Source organism: Dendrobates tinctorius, unplaced genomic scaffold (genome assembly GCF_039654945.1).
Source record: "Dendrobates tinctorius isolate UK_male_01 unplaced genomic scaffold, ASM3965494v1 ptg000162l, whole genome shotgun sequence".
In the NCBI taxonomy this organism is placed as follows: Eukaryota; Metazoa; Chordata; class Amphibia; order Anura; family Dendrobatidae; genus Dendrobates; species Dendrobates tinctorius.
In genome coordinates this window covers 47,924,004-47,945,000 of record NW_027361829.1, presented here as the reverse complement: position 1 = coordinate 47,945,000, position 20,997 = coordinate 47,924,004, and the positions used below count along the sequence as shown (strand labels likewise).

Below are 20,997 nucleotides of genomic sequence, written 5' to 3'. Positions count from 1 at the left end.
GAGGCTGTAACCTTTCAGAAAAGGTTTGTATATTCTGGCAGACCATGTGACACAAGCGGCACATAGGCTTCCATCTTTGTAGAGTTTTACACCCATTGTTTATGACATTACTAACATACATGTAATATTTTTCATTGCTCTGTAGATGACACAAACATTTATTAAAACACACACTCACAAATACTTTATTGAATAATCACACACCTGCCATAATATACAATGTTCTCATGTTATATATTTTTAGATTTATATATAGAATTTAAGCAACTTTTTGCGAAGCATTTTACTTTAAACATTCAAATACTACATGACATTTCCAGCAGAAATAAATATATTGCACTTAAAAAGAAACTTCCATCAGGTGCCACGGTCAGAAAAGTTACAATTTCAATTGGTAGTTTTCTGCCATAAAATATATTTGTACAGATTACAGTTTCAGAGGTTTTGTGTAATGCAACAATAACAAAATGACACAATACAGAACAGATCAGTGAAGCACAGAACATAAATCCAGTTTTGAAAGGGTTTTTTTTCCTGGCTGCTACATTATCAGCTACTTATCAGCTCATTAGAAGTTTGCATGGGTAAGGCATAGCTAAAGTTTATATATATATATATATATATATATATTAATTATAATTTAACTATTGATCAGCCTTTGTAAAGTTATGAATATTTATTTTATATGCCAATACCTTATTTGTTTTTCTTTCTTTAACAGTTGCTGAAAGTGATGGCTTGTCTGCCTAGTTCCTTAGTAGCTGATTTGATCTGCAGGTCTAGCAAAATTTGTGCAAGATTTTCTGCTCCTCTGCGCCATTCTCAGACTCATGGAAAAGTGTCTGAGCATGGTGAGAAGGAGCGAACAAGCTCACACAGAAACAAAAGTTTAGCTAGACCTGCAGATCAAATCATCAACTAAGGGACTAGGCAGACAAGTCATCACTTTCAGCAAAGTATTAGGGTCTGTGCACATGCTGCGGATTCTGCTGCAGATCCGCAGCGGTTTTGGCCCTGCGGAACCGCAGCGGTGTACAGTAGCATTATAACCTATGGAAAACGAAAACCGCAGTGCAGACGGTGCAGATTTTTCCGCGCGGTTTTGCTGCGGTTTTCAATCCGCAGAAATGACATGTCAAGTCTTTCTGCGGATTCCGCTGCGGTTTGCCATCTGCTCCATTGTAGAGATGATAAACCGCAGGGCAAAACCGCAGGGTAATCCGCAGATAAACCTCAGGTCTTCTGACCAGCGGATTTTACTAAATCCGCAGAGCATTCCGTAGCATGTGCACACACCCTTATATCTTTATAAACGCTGATCAATGATTAAACAGAAAAGTATAGTTACTATTAAAGCCTGTGCTTACATTCAAGGTGTTTTTTCCTCAAAAAAACTATTGGAGATGAAAAGAAGATCATTTACTTTACTTTTCTAATCTCAATTGTCTTAAGTAGGGTTAGTAGTGGTTAAAGGACCATGAAACCTACAAGAAATGAATAAATGTATAAGAAAGGTATGTAAGCAAGCAACACACTATCTTCGATAAAATATAGTTTGTAACATTTTTGTTGCTTTACAGATATAAATATCTGAAATAAAATATCAATGACTATGGACTATTTGACACGAGAATAGACTATAAATCTGAAATCCACCTGAAAATTCAGGTTTTATAAAGTTGACTCCAAAAAACGGTCATATTAGATGTTGTCAGAATGAAGATCTGTTTTAGCTACCTACTTCTGATATGAAGGCAACAATGTGATCCCCAGATAATATATATCGCCAACTTGTTAAATATTAGCTAAACAGGGTCAAAAAGGACTGTTTTGACTTCTTAGTTACTGCTATGTTATTCAAGAGAGAAAACTGAAGATAAGTCACCATTTTAGGCCTTAAATTATAATCAGTCCTTAATTGAAGACTACTTGTCTAAAATAATTATTGCTATATATTTAATGGACCTTTTAGAATGTTTTCAGTACATTGTTTATTCAACTTCCATTCTCTGGTGGGATGGACTATTTTAGGGGGCTTTTGTCCATTATTTCAGCTTTGATCCATAATATATTGTGTGGGCTGCTGCTTCTAAGCACAGCTGGTCTTGAATAAATACATTAGTGTAAAATCCAAGCTTACTCTGATTGGCGATGGAAGTAAGCATGGTTTATTCAGGTTTTTATATCTAATCTCATTTTCATGGATTTGAAAGTCCTTAAAGGTGTTTTCCCATGAAGAAAGTGTTAAAAGACCATGTCCCTGCCCAGTCAGACACAGCCATTACACAGTACACAGCAGGGGCACATTTATAAGATTATCTCAGCACAGGAACATTTTATAACACATCCATTGTAGAAACTATTTTTATTCCAAGATCTATTAATTATCATTTACTTTATTCATGGGAAAACCCCTTTAATAGGCAGTTTTTACTTTCCCTTGCCCACGTTCTAACAGATATTTTATGAAAGGTGCTAAGACTTAACAATATAACTATAAATAACCACGAGGAGTGACTTTCATGACTTCATTTGCAATCAAATAGGAAGTTCTATAGGTAGTAAGATGAGAAAAGTGACTTTACAATTACTTGCCAACAAAGCAAAAATTCAAACAGTTAATGGGTTCATGGCTTTTTTCAATACAAAAGTAATTATTGGACTGAAGGAATATGTGAATTGATGACCTTATGTCACGATGACCTCATTTATAGGTACACCACTTTTTGATTGATGGGAAGTTGTTATTGGGGTCAGGTGCATCAGGTATATGACCTTGATATTACATATATTGGAGGATTAGTTTAGATTTTCTTGAAATGTATCAATGTCCCATGTCCTGTAAAGAATTGCTTTCCACTATTAAAGAGTTCTATTTTGAAAAGCCTTCTCGACTGAATCAGAATATTCTAAAATTAATTTGCCAAAGAGGACAATTTATTAAATAAGTTATCTGGTAATCTGTGAAAATTTGTCATAATATATGCTCCTTATATGCCCTCCTGACGTACAAAACTTTAGGACCCCATAAATTAGAACAGCTTTGAGTTTGCCCATTTCAGACATTCTGTGGGTTGTAATCATATATTAAAATTACAGGTTTACGCCTTCCTTTTTTTCCCCTATACCTTAATAATTCCTGGAATGAAGTGAGTACTGTAGGCGTTGGATATAAGTCAATAAATAATAAAATATACTTTAACACATAAAATATATCAAATAAACACAATGTTAACAATTTGCTTGACAAAGCAGTGGTTTCTGAAAATCCCAAAACCCTAAATTCTGAAAAAACAATATAAATATCTACTTCAAATGTTCTTCTAATTGATATTAACATGGATAGTTTCAGAGATTAGAAATGTAACGTTACCACCACAAACTGTATGTTGAGGGTTCTTGTCCAGTTTTCCATCAAGTTTGACCAAACACAAAGTGAGATTGTACTCATAAAACTGACTCTGATGAATATTGTTCTTAAAAATAAGAATTTGCAATAATTATAACTGACACCAATCCTTGTTATTGCTAAACATTGGCACTCGAGTGCCAGTGGTGGCCATGGAGGTTGGTCTTCACCTGCTTCTTGTGCCAGAGAACATCTCATGACATGAAAGTCCCAGAAGACGTATGTCCTTTGTGTAAAGTGGAGATGTGTTGTGCTGGTCCATACGATTCTCACAATACGATGCTCGATGGGTTTTTGGACGTGCACTACATCTCACACTAGCCACTTTGCATCTTGACTGCAAAGAATGGAAAAAATATTGAGAATTATTGCATTTTATACAGGAAAAGCTCGATATGTTCAATCCTGTATTTAAAGCCTTCTTTATCCACTCCAGTTGAAATATTAAAGCAGCACTGGACACAAATCTAGGTAAATATCTAGTAAAAAATTACTGACAGTGACAAAACAATTTCCATCTGTACATTTTCTAGAGTGCGGCATTTTACATTGTCACGTGTCAGTGAAGTCACTGGTAAAATCTTCACTGAAAAGGGGTAGAGTAGGTAAGATTTGCTTTTCTCCATAGTTTGATAACATGCTTGGCTGGAGTCCAGTTATATGAGGAGGTTCAGTGCTTTTCTCATCCATGGGCCATGACCAGTTCAATACAATAACATGAGATGCATGTGATCCTCTTAACTGCTCTCTGCACATATATCTATATATGTATATTATAAGCTTCTTCTGAAAATCAGCTCAGTCATACAAATGGGGTCATCACAGCAGAGGAGTGTCGCAGTCCTTGGATGGCAGCATAAGGCCCCTGCTGAAAGTAATGGTGATACCTGGGCATATGGAAGGAAGGGAACGTAGGCCCACTTCCTTGCATGGTAGTTGCAAGAGCTGTAGGTGTAAGAGGCATGCTTAACCGGCTGTAGGGAGGCAGGGATCCTTGGATTGGGTGGGGAATTGGAGTTGCAAGAGAAGCAGTGCTTGTGCCCAGAGCCGTCAATGTTTGCGGATGCTGGAAACCAGAGAATCCTGTTGTGGAGGATACCCAAGAGGTGAGCGACAAGTTGTCAGATGACGTAAAAGCTGATCCTATGGAACACAAGATTGCATATGAGAATGCATTAAAATTTAATATACATGAATGTGGCACATGTCATAAAATCTTCTTCATGTTTTCATTATCTGTCTCTTATCTTACCTCTGCTCTGTACAACTTGTCCATCTTCACCCAAAACATCCTCATCTCCTCCATATGTCCTGATTGGAGATCTTGCATATGAATGTTTCTGTATAAGATTTTCTACACTTTCCCTATATAGCAAAAAATTGTCTCAGTTTACAAATACAGCAGAAAGCAATAGTGTACTATCTAATGGGGACATTAGTGGTCATTAAAGGGGTGGTCTGATCCAAATTAATAAGTCTGAAGTCACTATGTATAACTACAGACTTATGAATCCCACCAGAGCATGCACCATACACTGAAGAATTCGCTGATTTCTGAGTCGGGACCAAACGGTATGTATGCATTACACATTTTCCCAGCCAAAGCTCGTCCAGCGGGCATGACCTCACTCCATACACTTGTATGCAGTGAGGCCATGCCCACTGAATGGTCATATCTCTAGTTGGTGCGCGGTCTCACTCCATACAATTGTATGGAGCGAGACCTCATCCACTGGATGGGTTCTGCCATGGAGTATGTATAACACATAAATACCTTCTAGTTCCGAATCTGAAATCGTACAATCCCCACAGCGCACAGTACGTGCCTTGAGGGTTTCATAAGTCTGCAGTCACACTGAGTGACCACAGAATTATCGATTTGGACCGGACAACCCCTTTAAGTATAACTGCAGATATCTGTAGTGTGGGCTCTTTGTATGGAGGAATCCACTTCATTCCATGAACCACATAGCAAATACCATGCACATGCAATGTAGTAATCATTGCTTTCCCGCTAGATTTCACTAAGATGACAAGTAGGTGTGGGTTTATAAGGATAGAGCTCTTTGAAATGATTAGTTGTCTGATATTGTATTTTATTTGTTAGGTTTTTGGTCTCTTGATTAATCATCTGCTTCATATTGTAATTGTGAAGTTTCTCCTTACAGTAAAAGGGGGCAGTGTGTCTACTTACAATTATCAAGATCAGACTTATTTTTTTACTATTTGTTGTATTTCTTTGTGAATGATTGCCACTGTCAGTCAATGCTTCTTCCATCTTGAATCGAATGGGAGAATAAAGAAATTCCTTGTACAAGGATAAACCTTCTAATGGAGACTAATTACCATTATCCAACCCTGCCTTTAAAGGCTCACAATTAGTTATACTTTTCCCGGTTGCATAAGTCATATAATTATTAATTATATATTTATTTTGCCAAATTTTTCCAGTGCATTCATGATTATTTCACAACTAAAGTGCCCATACAATATTGCTAGGCCGATCTCATATTCATTCTGAGACGACAGGGTAGAAACTACTTTGGGTTCATTAATCCAGTTCTCCCACCATCATTTATAGGCAAGAAATGGAAGAATTAGTAGCAAAATGATGTAGCCCATTTTCAAAAACCATATTAAAAATTATGATCCTGAGGGTAGATTGTCTACCAAGAGGGTCTGGAGAAATTGCCTTATCCATGGATTTTATGGATCGCCTACATAGAATTTGATAATGCTTTATATTCCCCACTCTGGACTGTTGAGAAATTAAAGCATAACTGTTGTTTTAATTTTTATTAAATAATAATGTAGAGTAAACGATTTTAATAAACTTTATAAATTAATTTAAAAAGAAAACCTTCCAAAATCCTTCTAGAAGATGTCCCCTTATTCTGTTTCTGAAGCAAATCTGTATACACTGAATACGGGGTTCTAAGGCTGGTTTCACACTTGCGTTTTTTTGCGCTGGATTTTAGCGCTAAAAAACGCATGCGTTTTTTCCCCCTATATTTTACATGGGATGCACTTATGTGCGCATACACATGCGTTTTTATGCATTTTTCCGCGCATGCGTTTTTTTTGCGGTATGCGCTCGGGCGCACAAAATGCATCCTGTTGCATTTTTTGGGCATCCGACTTGCCTCAAAAAAATGCATGCGCGCGCAATGCGTTTTTTTTTACAGCAAGACACCCATTATAAGTCTATGGGTGCGCTGAGCACACAGTAAGCAACTGACAGGGCAGAAGGAGCTGTATGGCAAACAGAGAGGGAAGTGCCGATGTCCCTGAGCTCCTTCTGCCCTGTCCTGTGTTTCTGTGCTGTACACTGAGGAAAACTGCCCACATCACTGAACACACACGAAAACAGCTGACAGACCAGCAATGTGCACTGCATGGCTGAGGTAACCTGGTGAGTAGAGTTGAGCGAAACGGGTCGGTCAAATTCATAAGTCGCCGACTTTCGCTAAAGTCAGGTTTCATGAGACGAAACCCGACCATAGCGTGAGGTCGGCCATGAGGTCGGCGACCAGAGCGCCAAAGTCGCGTTTCAAATGATGCTTCCAGCGCCCTTTTTCAGCCAATGATGGAGGACGCACACTGTGGGCAATGCGATGACATGGGCAGCGGTCACCACCATCTTTGAGAAGGGCATGCAAGTGATTGGCTGGCTTTGTGTGGCGTCACAAGGGCTATAAAAGGGTATGCATGCCGACCGCTATCTTACTTCTGCCGATCTTAGCATAGGGAGAGGCTGCTGCTGATTCTGAATAAGGGAGAGCGTTAGGCAGGGAAGAAGAAAAAAAAACTGCTTCTGCTGGTAGCGATTTCCACTGTACAACACAACAGTTTGTGTGCAGTGAAAGGGGAGGCTCTATTTTTGTGCATCAGCTCTGTTGGTTATTAGGCTGCCTTATAAGGCTCCCTGATAGCTGCATTGCTGTTTGCACACTGCTGTGCAAACTGCTTTTTTAAAAGCAAAAATACTTTTCTTCCTCTTTTCTGCACAGTTACCAAGCGTTCATATTTCCACACTTTTGTGTGCAGCAGTCCTACTTATTAGGCTGCCTGCTGCCATACTTGGACAGAGAGTGTCATTGTCAGCCTCCTAAAATCTCTAGGGAGATTCAAATTCTCCCCAATACTATATACACACCTTGTACCTGTTAGGAACGGCGGAACGCACTAAATATAAATAATAGGAAGTGCGTTCACCACCCGGTGTCCACCGTGCAGTAGGTGTAACAACCGCTGCTGAGTAATGGCAGACTAGCTATATGGCGGTATACTGCGCTCGGGTTAAACGTCACCCGAGGTGCGCAGAGCGGACTCTGTTAAACTCAGAGACACTTTAGTATAAATAAAGCATAAACGCCGAGCCTGTTAGCTTCACAGGTCTCAGCTGGCATGCACACATGGTATACGGTCACAGGACACGGCCCAAGGCTGAGGTCGGTGTCTGTCCTGACCTATCGTGCGTGCGGCGTCGCTACCGCGGACGCCAGTAAGTGCTGCTAACTGCAGCGCAGCGGTAACTACTGCCGCTGTATGACAGTGCCGTGAGGCATCACACTATCGGACGCTAGTGTAGCGGTGCGGTATGCACTGTGGCGTATGGCTTGCCACTGAGGGCACTGACTATAACTCTAGTTCCCTATCCACATGCGTAATATCAGAGGGAAGGGGTTTCAAATGAGTCAGTCACCAGAATCATACATCCGTCACCATTCACACATCTAGCAAGTATAGCCTATACTAGCACATGGCCATGCGGGCCTTTTATAGCCATGCGCTTCCGGGACCTTCCAGACCTCTGAGATGGGCCAATCGGATCAGGACAAGGACCTGAACATGTGACCCCCGATCTCCACTGGGAGATCGTCTCGTGGGCAGGCCCAGTAGCACGGCGAGAGGACTTAGCCTCTGGAGTGGTTTCCTGCAAAGCAGGCTGCGCTACCATTGCTGGTCCAGAGGTGGCAGCAACATCCAGACCCAGAGAGCTGGTCTGAGCAGGGCGCCTGGACCGCCGAGATTGCTGTGCAGGTCCCTGAGCGGTCGGAGAGGAATGGGAGACCGCTGGATGTATGGCTCTGGATTCCTGCTGTGCAGCTGCAGGAATCCGACACCTAACAGTACCTTGTCATACACCAGCCTATTTCAGCCTGTTAAATTGAGGTGTAATCTATAGTGGGCCTGAGATAATTGTTCAGCCTCCTAAAATCTCTAGGGAGATTCAAATTCTCCCCAATACTATATACACCTTGTACCTTGTTTTACAGTACCATATAGCTGGTGGTATTTTGGGTACATTTTCCCAAAAATGAGGAAGTATGGTGGAAGAGGATGTGGAAGTGGGTGGGGGTTGCCAGCTGGTACTGATGGTGGTGGTGGTGCATCTGCTGGCAGTGGCAAAAGCACAATAGCACCTAAGGCAGGAAGTAGCCTGCATCATCGTCTGGCTCCACAAGGCCTCGAAGGCTCCCTTTTCTGGAAGTAGGTAAACTGCTTTTAAAGCCAGAGCTTCAGGAACAAGTTTTGGCTTACATTGCTGACACAGCCTCCAGCTCTATCGCCTCCTCTTCTGAAGTTTCAAAAAATAAAAGCACTGAGTCGTCAATGGAGGCTCCTGGTCAGGAACAATACCTTTCCTTGTGTCGTTCACCCCTACCAAAAGTGAAGGATGCGGCAGGCCACACTACAGATTACTCCATGGAGCTCTTTTCACATACCATGTCTGGGTTATCAAGTCAAATCGTGAATTCCCCAGTCCAAAATGAATCTGACATGGAGTGTGGGTCACCAGCCAGGGCAGTGGGGTTAATCGGTACCGGTCCGGTGTCTCAGAGGGATGTGTCACGGTGGTGGTGACCCAGTCCGTGGCCCTGGGCATCCATGCAAAGGGGTGAATAACGTTTATAGGTGAATGATACGTGACGCCACCTGTGGTTTCTGATCAGATTTACCATCGCTGCAGTGTCGCTTCTCTGGGACAGATGTTGTGGTGCAGCTAATATGTAGAAGCCCTGCACAGGTAGGGCCGTAGTCACAGGGCAGATGAAAGAGTTGGTAGATGGTGTGCACTGCAGGATATAGCAGAGCAGTGCGCCAGGCGCAGGAGATAGATGACAGACACAGTCGTGCAGTTCCTTTACCTGTACTTGGTAAGTGCCATCCAGGACCCAGAGTACAGATGGAGAAGGAGTTGGTCAGCCTGGAAGCATATTAGGAATTCTCTCTCTGCAGATAGGTAGTGTGGCCTCCGTTCTAGTGCTTATCTGAGGTACTCGCAGTACTGAGTTCACTGAAGTTCCCCCTGTTGACTCTCTTTTGGAACTTTCTCGTATGGCAGGCAGCCGTAGCCTTTTCTTTCTGGCTCACACACGTCGCTGCTGGGGCCTCCGTGCCTTAGTTGGGAATAGAGCATTTACAGCTGCTACTTCCTCCAGTTTCTGCTGCAGGACCGTCAGTGTCCCTACAAACTCGGAGACCGGAATCCGGACCATGCGCTCCAGCTAGGAGTGAGCCTTAACTCTGCTCATCCTCCAGCTCCCCTTCTCATGTCCACACACTTCCCCTTCCCTTCACAGACTGCTCTAACTTCCCTCCTCCCGACCACAGAGAGCAGCTCCTCAGCAGTCAGGTTCAGAGCTCTCCCTGCTGGCCTGGAGTGGGAACTGTGTTGTGTGTTGGTTTAACTGCTAGAGAGATCCTTCGTTGCTCCCAAAAGCATGACATGTGGCGAGCGTACTCCTGGGGGCGCCGCAAGTGCACTGATGCCCAGCCACTGCTACATGATTCTGCTGGTACATTGACCCAGACCACTACATTCCCCTCGCACTCTACACAGCCTGAATCTGACTCTGATGAAACTCAGGTTCCCCTTCCCGCATACTATACCACCTTACATGGTGACAAAGAGGAAGGTGCAGATGAAAGTGCAGGTTCCTTGAGCAGGTGGGGGGCATACTCATGGGCGACCGCACTGGCACAGGGCCCCTCATAGTACGCAAAAGGGTCTCTGCCGGTGGGAGAGGGCCCACCCCCACCCGCCCCCCACCCGCCGTCACACACCGCCGTACTATGAGGGGCCCTGTGCCAGTGTCGTCGCCAACGAGTGGGCCCCCCCTACTTGCTCACGATCACAGCATTTGCAAAGTTGAAATACCTCTCCCTGCTTTACCGCCGTGACGTCTTCCGCGTTTCCTGACAGTGACATTCTGGTCAGAGAGCACGATGACATCACGTCTGTACGCCCTCTGCCTAAACAGTCCAAGTGCAGAGAGATGGAAGATGGGGACCACGAGGAGTCCAGAGTACAGGGATTCCCTAGTGAGGAGACTTATTTAATTGTTTTAAAGGTTGGGAGCAATTTTTGGGGAGCACTATACTCTGGAGAATGATATATGGGGCCCACCATACACTGGAGCATTCCAAAGGTGGACTTCAGACACTGGAGCAGCATTTACAGGGCCCATTATAAACTGGAGCATTAGAAATGGGGCCCATTATATATGGATCATTATTTGGGCCCATAAGACACTGGGGCATCATCCATGGGGCCCATCATATACTGGAGCATTGTAAATGGGGCAGATTATATATGGAGCATTATTTGGACCAGTCGTACACTAGAGCATCATCCATGAGGCCCATCATATGCTGGAGCTTTCCAAATGGGGGACATCAGACACTGGAGCAGCATTTACAGGGCCCATTATACACTGGAGCATTAGAAATGGGGCCCATTATATATGGAGCATTATTTGGGCCCATAAGACAGTGGAGCTTCATCCATGGGGACCAACATATACTGTAGCATTATGTGGAGCTCATCATATACTGTATCGAACATTATATGGGACCAATGATTCTGTATGGAGAAATATATGGGCCTCATTACTCTGTATGGCGCACTATGTGGTGGCCATAATACTGTATGGAGTAATATACTGTCCATTTTTGGAGCTATTGGAGAATTTAAAATGGATGTCAGTCATGTGATGTAAGAAGTGAAGTATTTTTCATTGTACTATACCGCTATTTCTCTGCCGTATCAGAGGATCATGAATTGTGGCATGTGTTAAAGGAGCCCAGTGACACTCTTTGGCCCTGGACCCATGAAAATCTGGAGCCAGCCCTACCCCCCCCCCCCAACTTTAGCCAAATAACCCCCAGTTTTCAATGCCTAACTATTATTATAAAGTAAATTAAGGTTGACAAGCTTAAGAAATAAGAATTGATGTTTTTGGCATTAAAATGGGCACTGTAGGTGTGTTTCCTGTCCTCCTCTCACTGCCGACTTTTCTTCCCCATTGACTTGTATTGGGTTTCGTGTTTCAGTCGGCCTTCGACTTTTCACGATAATCGGCCGATTGCGTTCGACCCGACTTTTGCGAAAGTCGGGTTTCATGAAACCCGACTCGACCCGAAAAATGCAAAGTTGCTCATCTCTACTGCTGAGGTAACCTGCTGATGCACTGACATACATGATTCAGCCAGGAACGCCTGCTGTACAGACTTCGCCCCACGACTAGGAAGCCGTATTCAGTGTGTTTGGAACTGAAAACTGATTTTCTTTGGAAAGAGCAAAGGGGGACATCTTCTAGAATGTTTTTGAAAACTTTTCTTTCGGATTTCATTTATAAGGTATATTTGAAAGTCTATTAAAATTACTTGCTCTACAATATTCAATAACAATTAAAGCAACAGTTTAACAATTTACTGTAAGGTTAACTCAAAAATTGCATTTTAAGTTTACCATTGGTCCTTTTTAATATAAAAAGGATTGCCACTGGTCGAATACATAGGCAAGAAATATAGCCCCAGCATACAACAAGAGTGGAGGGCAATGGACTAATAGCCTGCCAACCTTAAAATATTCCTTTTGACCTCTGAGGGGTGATGTATTAATACATTTGGATTTGCCAATAATTCCTTTTCGCCCTTTCGAGCATCAGGCATATGGATGTGACTGTTCAACCTGGGTGGTGTGACCACTAGAGGGGGCTCTGGAGCTGAGCTCACAACCAAACACAGCTGATGCCAATATAAAGAAGCTGTCATCTGTCTCTAACAGTCATGGCCAGAGATGAGTTTCAGCTGAGACTTTTAACCATTTAGATACTGCTGTAATTCTCTGACAGCAGCATTAAAATGATGTCACAGCCAATGTGCACATCGGTCCTGATACGATTGTGGAATACAGATGAGATAATATGACAGGATAAGGCTTGATGAAGGCCCTTATCATTTCCATTTGGTCCTCATATGAAGTTCACCTATATGATGAGCTTCGAAGGAGACTACGATTTACACTATGTACTACCACACTATGGTATTACAGTATATAGTGCAAGCGATTGGATGGTCACAGGTTCAAGTTCTGTGAACAGACTAAAAAAATCAAGTAAAAAGTTTTAAAAATATAAAAAACATAAAAGTATGAAAAATCTAATCACCCCTAGTTTCCTCCATTAAAAAAAAGATATGGAAAAAAAAAGCATACGGTATTTGGTATCACTGCATCTCTAAAAGTCGGATATATCAAAATGAAAAAAAAAAATGTAACGGCCAGAATTACATTTCCTCATTCATGACACCACCCTAAAAAAAAAATACAGTATCTATCAAAATGTCTTATTGACACCAAAATGAAAACATCGGCTTGCAATGCAAAAACAAGCCCACACACAGCTCCTGTGATGGAACAATAAAATATGTTAAGGGTTTTGGAAAATATTGACACAAAGTAACTTTTTTTTCTTATAAACTTCAGAATATTTTTTTCATCACTTCAATAAAAAAAAATTCAGGTTTGTTACCGCCGCAGTCATACAGACCTAGAGAATCAGGTTTCCAGGTCATTTTTACTATACAATGAACAATATTAGAACAAAACACAAAAAACAATGGCTGAATGGCATCTTATTCACCACTTCACCCAAGATGGAATTTGTTACATATAGTACATTGTACAGTAAAATGAACAGAGTCGTTCAAACAAGGCCGCCATCAGGGCATTACAGCCCTTACTGGTGTATGGGGCCCTGTGAATCGGGAGGGCCCGGCCGCCCGCCCGCACGCTCGGGCCCCCCCGATGATTTGTTCAGGCAGCAGGTTTTTATTAAGAATGCCCCGGGCCCGTCTGGCAAAAGGAAAATGGGCAGGCACTGTAGCTTTAAGCTACGGCCTGCCCCAGTGCATTATGGGTCCCATCCAGCCAGTCTCTTGTGACGTCACTCCTCATTCCGGAGCAGAGCGAGCAGCAAGTGTAGTGCTGGTGTGCGTGCCACGTGGGTGGCTGGGAGCGGAGGACGGGCAGCACCGCCGCGGACACCAGGAGAGAAAAGGCGGCGGCATGCACAGTGGACTGGACGTGGAGGCGGCAGGTGAGTAGTCTCAGGGCAGGGGGGCCCCATCACAGCCAGCCGCACTGCAGCAGTCCCACCACAGCCACAGGGCCCCAGGGCAGGCAGGGACTAGGGGGGGCCCTGCGCAGCCAGCCACAGGCAGCAGTCCCACCACAGTCACAGGGCCCCAGGGCAGGCAGGGGCTGGGGGGGGGCCCTGCACAGCCAGCCGCATGGCAGCAGTCCCACCACAGCCAAAGGGCCCCAGGGCAGGCAGGGGGGCCCTGCACAGCCAGCCGCATGGCAGCAGTCCCACCACAGCCACAGGGCCCCAGGGCAGGCAGGGGCCAGGGGGGCCCTGCACAGCCAGCCGCATGGCAGCAGTCCCACCACAGCCAAAGGGCCCCAGGGCAGGCAGGGGGCAGAGGAGCCCTGCGCAGCCAGCCGCAGGCAGCAGTCCCACCACAGCCACAGGGCCCCAGGCCAGGCAGGGGCTGGGGGGGCCCTGCACAGCCAGCCTCATGGCAACAGTCCCAACACATGGCAGCAGTCGGCATGGCATGGCAGCAGTCCCAACACAGCCAAAGGGCCCCAGGACAGGCAGGGGGGCCCTTCGCAGCCAGCCGCACGGCATCAGTCCCACCACAGCCACAGGGCCCGAGGGCAGGCAGGGGCCAGAGGAGCCCTGCGTAGCCAGCCGCACTGCAGCAGTCCCACCACAGCCACAGGGCCCCAGGGCAGGCAGGGGGCAGAATGTGAGATATGGGGGCAGAATGAGACACGGGGGGCCGGGGGCAGAATGTAAGACATGGGGGCACAATGTGAGACATGGGGGCATAATGGACATGAGGGCATAATGTGAGACATGGGGGCAGAATGTGAGACAAGGGGGGCCAGGGGCAGAATGGACATGGTGGCAGAAGGTAACAGTGAGACACAGGAGGGGCAGAATGGATACGGGGCAGAATGTGACTGACAGTGAGACACCGGAGGGGCAGAATGTGAGACACAGGGGTAGAATGTGAGACACGGGAGGCAGAATCTCACAGTGAGACACAGGAGGGGGCAGAATCGATATGGGGCAGAATATGAGACATGGGGGGCAGAATGTGACAGTGAGACACAGGAGGGGAAGAATGGATACGGGGGTAGAATGTGAGACACAGGAGGGGGCAGGATGGAAGACACATGGAGCAGGATGGATACGATGTAGACAGGTGGAGCAGGATCGGGAGATCATATGGAGGCAGAATGGATACTCATGAGGGCAGGATGAGAAAAAATATGGCTGGAGCCAGGAATGAGACATGATGGGGGATATTGGAGCCTAGGATGGGGGATATTATTACCATAGGGGCTAATTAAGGGATATTATTACTGCAGTGATGTATTAATTTTATTTTTTTGAGTATACTATTTTAAATGGGGGGAGGTCCAGTTAATGTGCAGAGCGACATTGTCGCCTTTTTTTTCTTCATATGGTGTAGTGTAGAAGTTGGAAAAAAAATTAAGTAATTTGTTCTGCAAGTGGAGCTCTAGATAACTGTGTTATTTCCTCCAGAGACAAGCCCTGGCTGGAAGACATGATGGTGTTCTGTGCTGGATGACAGATGAAAAGCGAAGGTAAAGGACTTCACCTAGACATGTCACTGGTGAGTCAGTGTGTTACCGGTACACTGACACTATACACTATATACAGAGTGCCTTTGTACAATGTCACCAGTGATCACTGTATAACCTGTGCACTGACACTGTACACTATATACAGAGTTTCTGTGTACAATGTCACTAGTGATCACTGTATTATCTCTACACTGGCACTATATACAGAGCTCCTGTGCATAATGTCACCGGTGATCACTATATTACCTGTACACAGACACTGCATATTATGTTTTTTATTAATGATCATTATTGTAGTATTCAGTCACCATGTGGTGGTAATATGTGGTCTGGGCATGGTGCGGTGGTATTTGTCCCTTGTATGTGCTATTATTCTGTCACTGTGGTGGTAATATGTGGTCTGGGCATGGAGCAGTGGTATTTGTCCCTTGTATGTGCTATTATTCTGTCACTGGTGGTAATGTGTGGTCTGGTCATGGTGTAGTGGTATTTCTTCTTTATATGTGGTATTATTGGTCACCATGTGGTGGTAATATGGTGTCTGGACATGGTGCAGTGGTATTTGTCCATTTGGATGTGATATTATTGTTCATTTTAAAAATTGAAAAATAAAATATATACCTAAATTGTATTGGATATTTTAACAAATGTTTAATAGGCTAGAGTAGAGTAGGGCCTGGCCAAAAGAGTCTACCTTGTCGTGGTTGCAGATTTAAAAAATCTTTTGGCCAAAACAAGAGCTGCTAGCTATGTGTGTGATCTGGAGATGGGAACTGTTAATGTGTGATTGGTGAGAAGTGGAGTTTTTCCAAGAGAGAGCGGTGGGACTGTGGGCAGTTCGAGAAGTGGAGGGCGGGGCTGGGGTGGAGCCTGGACGGAGTCTCAAGGGGGCCCTGAAAATTTTGCCAGTATGGGGCCCTGAAATTCCTAGTGGAAGCCCTGCGTTCAAAACTGCAAATTGTCCCTCAAAAATCAAGCCCTCATATATCTATATCGAAGGAAAAAAATAAAAAAAACTATGACTTTTGTAAGAAGAGGAGAAAAAAATAAAAATGAAAAATTGCATTCGAGTGAAAGAGATAAACTCAGGAATAGCATGAGCTGGCTTGAAATGTATTATTTTGTAAACCAGGAGGAGAAAACAAAGAGCGCACCAGTAAGTGAACTTGTCATTTAGTGAGTAACTCACTTTGAGACTTCAGATCTATGCTCTTGGCTCGATTGATGCTGGAAAATATTGGATGTTTAATTAAAACGGCGATAAAATTGTGCAGTAATTGTTTACAATTTAGGAAATTGAATTGCGGCAAATGACTCCTAATTTTCTTTCACCCTCGGGCTTTAGACAAAACCTATATATTCATAATATAATATTCAATTAGTGCAGAATTCTGCCATTTCTGTCATCGTGTCATAAAAAAAAACCTTGTTTTTGCCTCAGATTTTCCCTAGAAAAGATCCTTCCATGCTGGTTTCAGATAGGAGCTGATGCTAATCTGTTACAAGAAGCAATCCAATTACCAGGAGGTTTAGTGCACTAACTGACTCCAGACTAATTCAATTTGCTTCTCTAAAGATCAATTGATCTGATTTGGATTTTTCCCTAAAGGCTGTTTAGGGGAAAGGCTGTGTTAAACATTTGAAAATGAAACGTATAGGCCACGGCCGAGAAGGAGTGTAGTGAAATATACACAGCCCATTTATTCCTGTCTGCATAATTGACATATTAGATGTGCTGGGCTGTGATAGATGATGAACAGCCTTCACAATACTTGTCAGATGTTGTTTGCGGACTCCCTAACATGACCTGTTTCCATTTTCCTTTTTACAAGCCTTTATCCAATAGTAGCAACCGTGACTAGATTAGTTTATAAACTGTATTACTCTAAAAATAAAAAAAAAATGGTTGAAAGTTAAAGCACCACTCCAGCATTTTTTACTATTTCACCTCCGGTGTGGTATCAATAATGCACCAATACTTACCAGCCACCGTTTTTTGCCCTTTTCGCCACAAATCCGCCATTTTATGACCGCAGCTTCTGACTGACCGGAAGCGAGAGGTAAAGATTACAAGCGCTCGATGTAAGTCTATGACAGTCTCATTCTAACACAGACTTATATTGAGAGGAAAAGTCCAGATCACCCAGCAAACACTGGAGCGATCCGGCAGGTCACAACCAGCAAAAGATTACAGGTTGGCACCAATATCAGAGAAAGGCTGCAACCGGTTAAGTATATTCCTAGGGACAGGGGACTTGCATTAGTCATACCATACCAGTGGTGAAATAAGAAAAAAAATGCCGGATTGATGATTTAAAGGGAATCTGTCACCAGGTATTTGCTACCTCACCTGAGAGCAGCATAATGTAGGGAAAGAGTCCCTGATTCCGACTTTGTGCCATTTACTTTTCTGAGTGCAGTAGTTGTGACACAATCAGAGTTCTTAGATGCAGCATGAGGCAGAGCTCAGAAAGCTAACCCCACCCACACCAGGCAACAGTGAGCTGCTTATCAGAGGAGGGGGTGTGTTCAGAGCTGTAGCCCAGGCAATGATAATCTCCTAGTGATAAAACATTCATTGTATTGAAACAACAGCACACAGCCTAATAAGTGACACATCGTTGAAACCAATGTCTCAGTTCTTACCTCCCGCTGCTCTTACATTACATAGCAAAAACCTGCTGACTGATTCCCTTTAATAATAACTACACCCCCATCATTGTGATTAATTTATTTTGCAGACACCATAGGAAACAAATAACACACCAGTTTTCCCTGTGATGTTTGCACTGAATTTGGGCCTCTGTGGTGTTGTACTGCAGCGGTCACATGTAATTAGGTAGTTAAGTAATATATTCAGACACTTCCCAGTCTTGGTGCGTCTTTTGCACGTTTTTCTTAAATCAATACTTTAGATGAGTGTGAGCGTGTATTTATAACGAACCATTTTATTGGTAAATGCATATTTGACAAGGGCTCATGCACACTGCCGTATTATGGCGGCCATAGAAATCAGTAGGGTCTCTACTGTACCTCTGTTTGCCTCCGATTTCATTTGAAGGCATATGTTTTTTTTTCTCCAACAGAAAAAAAAAATCGTGTTGGTCCATCAGACTTGCTTCTAGATATTCACTGAAAGAAGTGTTGGAGAAGATAGCTGTCAAATATCTGTTCATCCAACAGCTGTCTTATGTGTATGCCATGAATCTGCACCTTGTTTTATTGTGTCATTTTTATGTGCAATTACTCATCATTTCATGATTGTAACTCAATTTTTCCAATACAGAGTTCCAAATGCCATGAATAGGCATTCGCAGAGTCGGCAGGCGCCATTAGCGGGAGCTTACTTTGTTCTGTCAGTGTATGACAGTCTTCAATAAGCTCCATGTACTCCAGTGGCGGCTGCCAGTAACTAGATTTCTATTTTTAATAACCTATTAGGAACCCTGTATAAGAAAAAATGAGGTCTGACTTCTATAAAGGTTTTTTGTTAATCAATACAAACTTTTGATCCCATTAAGATGACTTTCAGCCTGAACATTCACTCAAAAGATGACATTCATTTGCATAAAATGACGATTAATTCCAGTTAGATATTCATTAATACAACTGTACACTAATAGGGATTGCACTAAACTGTTGATGGAAATGAGCCGGAGTTATAGACAGTTACCAGTGACAGCAATTTCTCTTTCATTTAATTTCATTTAATGCCATGGCAGAGGGTGAAAGCTACTGTACTGCCATTAATGGGACTTTTATGACATGTTTGATTGACATATCATAAAGCAGTGTAATCGGATTAAAAAAATGAAATACATAAATGCTTGGTAATAACAATAACTGTGTTTTGGCACATATTTCCCCCTCGATCATTTGTATTTGGCCTTACAACAGTATTTGCTGTGACCTTTGTCTCATTTCAGTCATGTCTCTGTTTAGCTCCTGACCTTTTGAAATGGAATGGACAAAAGAAAATAATTTTATAAAGTAAATATTGACCTTTGTGGTTAATTTCGAGAAAAAAAAAAATAAAGAAAAAAAAACAAAGAAATCTCCAGCACAAAGTGGAGGCTGCATGCCCATTTCTGCCCCCTTGCACTTTCCACCGCCATCACATGATGCATGACAAGAGACCTCTGTACAGCCAAAAAAAACAGCAAAGGGGGTGCGGGTATACACCAGCACTACATCCACTTTATTCTAAAGATTGATGCAAGTCCCAGAGGTCCCTAACCTTATTATTGAAAATTAAATGAACTGTCAACTTAGTACATTCCCATTTTGTTGGAAGGGCCTTTTTAACAAGACTGAAAGTAGTGAGTTCTACATCAATGGAAGTCTTCAAATAAACGCTGGGCAAGACATCTGTCTGGGGTGAGTTAGTGAATCCTTGTTTGACCAGGGGGTTGGACGAGATGACCCAGGAGCTCCCTTCCAACTCTAACATTCTATGATTCTATGATAAGACCATTGGCATTTAACTGTAATTTGTGGTGGTCGCAGTATCAAGTGTTCATTTTTTTCAGTGGTGGGACTGCATGAGAACAGATTGACCCATTGAAATAAATGTGCTTTTTGAGTAATCAAGGGTATACTGGGTTCTCCAGTGCAAGAGGTGCTCTACTCTGAATAGTAGATGAAGGTTTTGAATGTGAGACCCCCTTTCTACAAATTCAAAGATATTTCTAAATGGATTTTCTAAAGCAAACTTTAGCTGTGTACACTTACAATGGCTGCATACACACATAACGTAATACTGTTGAATAGGCTCAATCAAAAAGAGAACCTGTCATAAGGAGATAGGTCCTGAAACAGCCACAAGTCTACCATCTAGGACAGTAACAGTTTCCCAATGATGTCATTTTACTTTCTTGCGGGTGAGGCATCATGCAGAAAAATAAATTTGAAGGCTGTATTCCCAAACCTGTATACAGCCAGGAGAGTGGAGCCATTTTCCAGAGAAGTCAGAATAACTGGGCTCTCTCCAGCAGGCTGGGTATGCTGGCACAAAACAAAGTGCACCTGCACTAAAGCGAGATGTATTGTCCTCTTCAGCACATGCGCCAGTTGCCACCGGAGGTGGCTTTAGACAATGTAGCCAACCTCAGTCAAGACAGGAATCTGACATCTCTGGAGAACGTCTCAACCACCAAGACTGTATACAGGCTCAGGAATAAAGCCTCTTAAGTTTTGATTTTTCTAGATGATGCCCCTGCTAGAAGGTAGAAGAACATAATTGGGAACCTGTTACCTCCTGGATAACACGTTAGTGGCAATTTGGGGATTTCATTCTTGATGACTGGTTTCTTTAAACTTAAATGACTTGCAAAGTTTATGAAAAACAATGAGAAAACAGATCATTTTTTAAAACTAATCACAGAAGTTCCCATTACCTCTCAATATCAGTAAGCCTGGATGAGTCCCGAAATCCTTTAGCAAAAGGGTTGCTGTCAATTTTCAGCTTGGTTATCTGTAAAGATAAAGGTCACACAATGGTTTCAAGTTTAGTACATCAGCAGCCCTGTAAATCATGCTTATTAATTAACCTTCATTTTGATATCACAAACTCCTAAAATTGTCTTTACTTTTTACTACTAATTAAAGGGGTGGTCCA

The 20,997-nt window shown here is 43.1% G+C and overlaps 1 protein-coding gene across 1 annotated transcript in view; it reads right to left on the bottom strand.

Moving 5' to 3' along the window:
* Positions 1–4,009: 4,009 nt before the first annotated feature.
* The window catches only part of TBX20 (T-box transcription factor 20), a 39,101-nt gene continuing 22,113 nt past the window's right edge, over positions 4,010–20,997 (bottom strand). The window contains exons 6-8 of the mRNA XM_073549821.1: positions 20,777–20,853; positions 4,662–4,774; positions 4,010–4,552 (exon numbers count right to left, since the gene is read on the bottom strand). Of these exons, the coding sequence (XP_073405922.1) occupies positions 4,212–4,552; positions 4,662–4,774; positions 20,777–20,853 (531 nt within the window). The 3' untranslated portion in view covers positions 4,010–4,211. The remainder of the gene's footprint in view (positions 4,553–4,661; positions 4,775–20,776; positions 20,854–20,997) is intronic.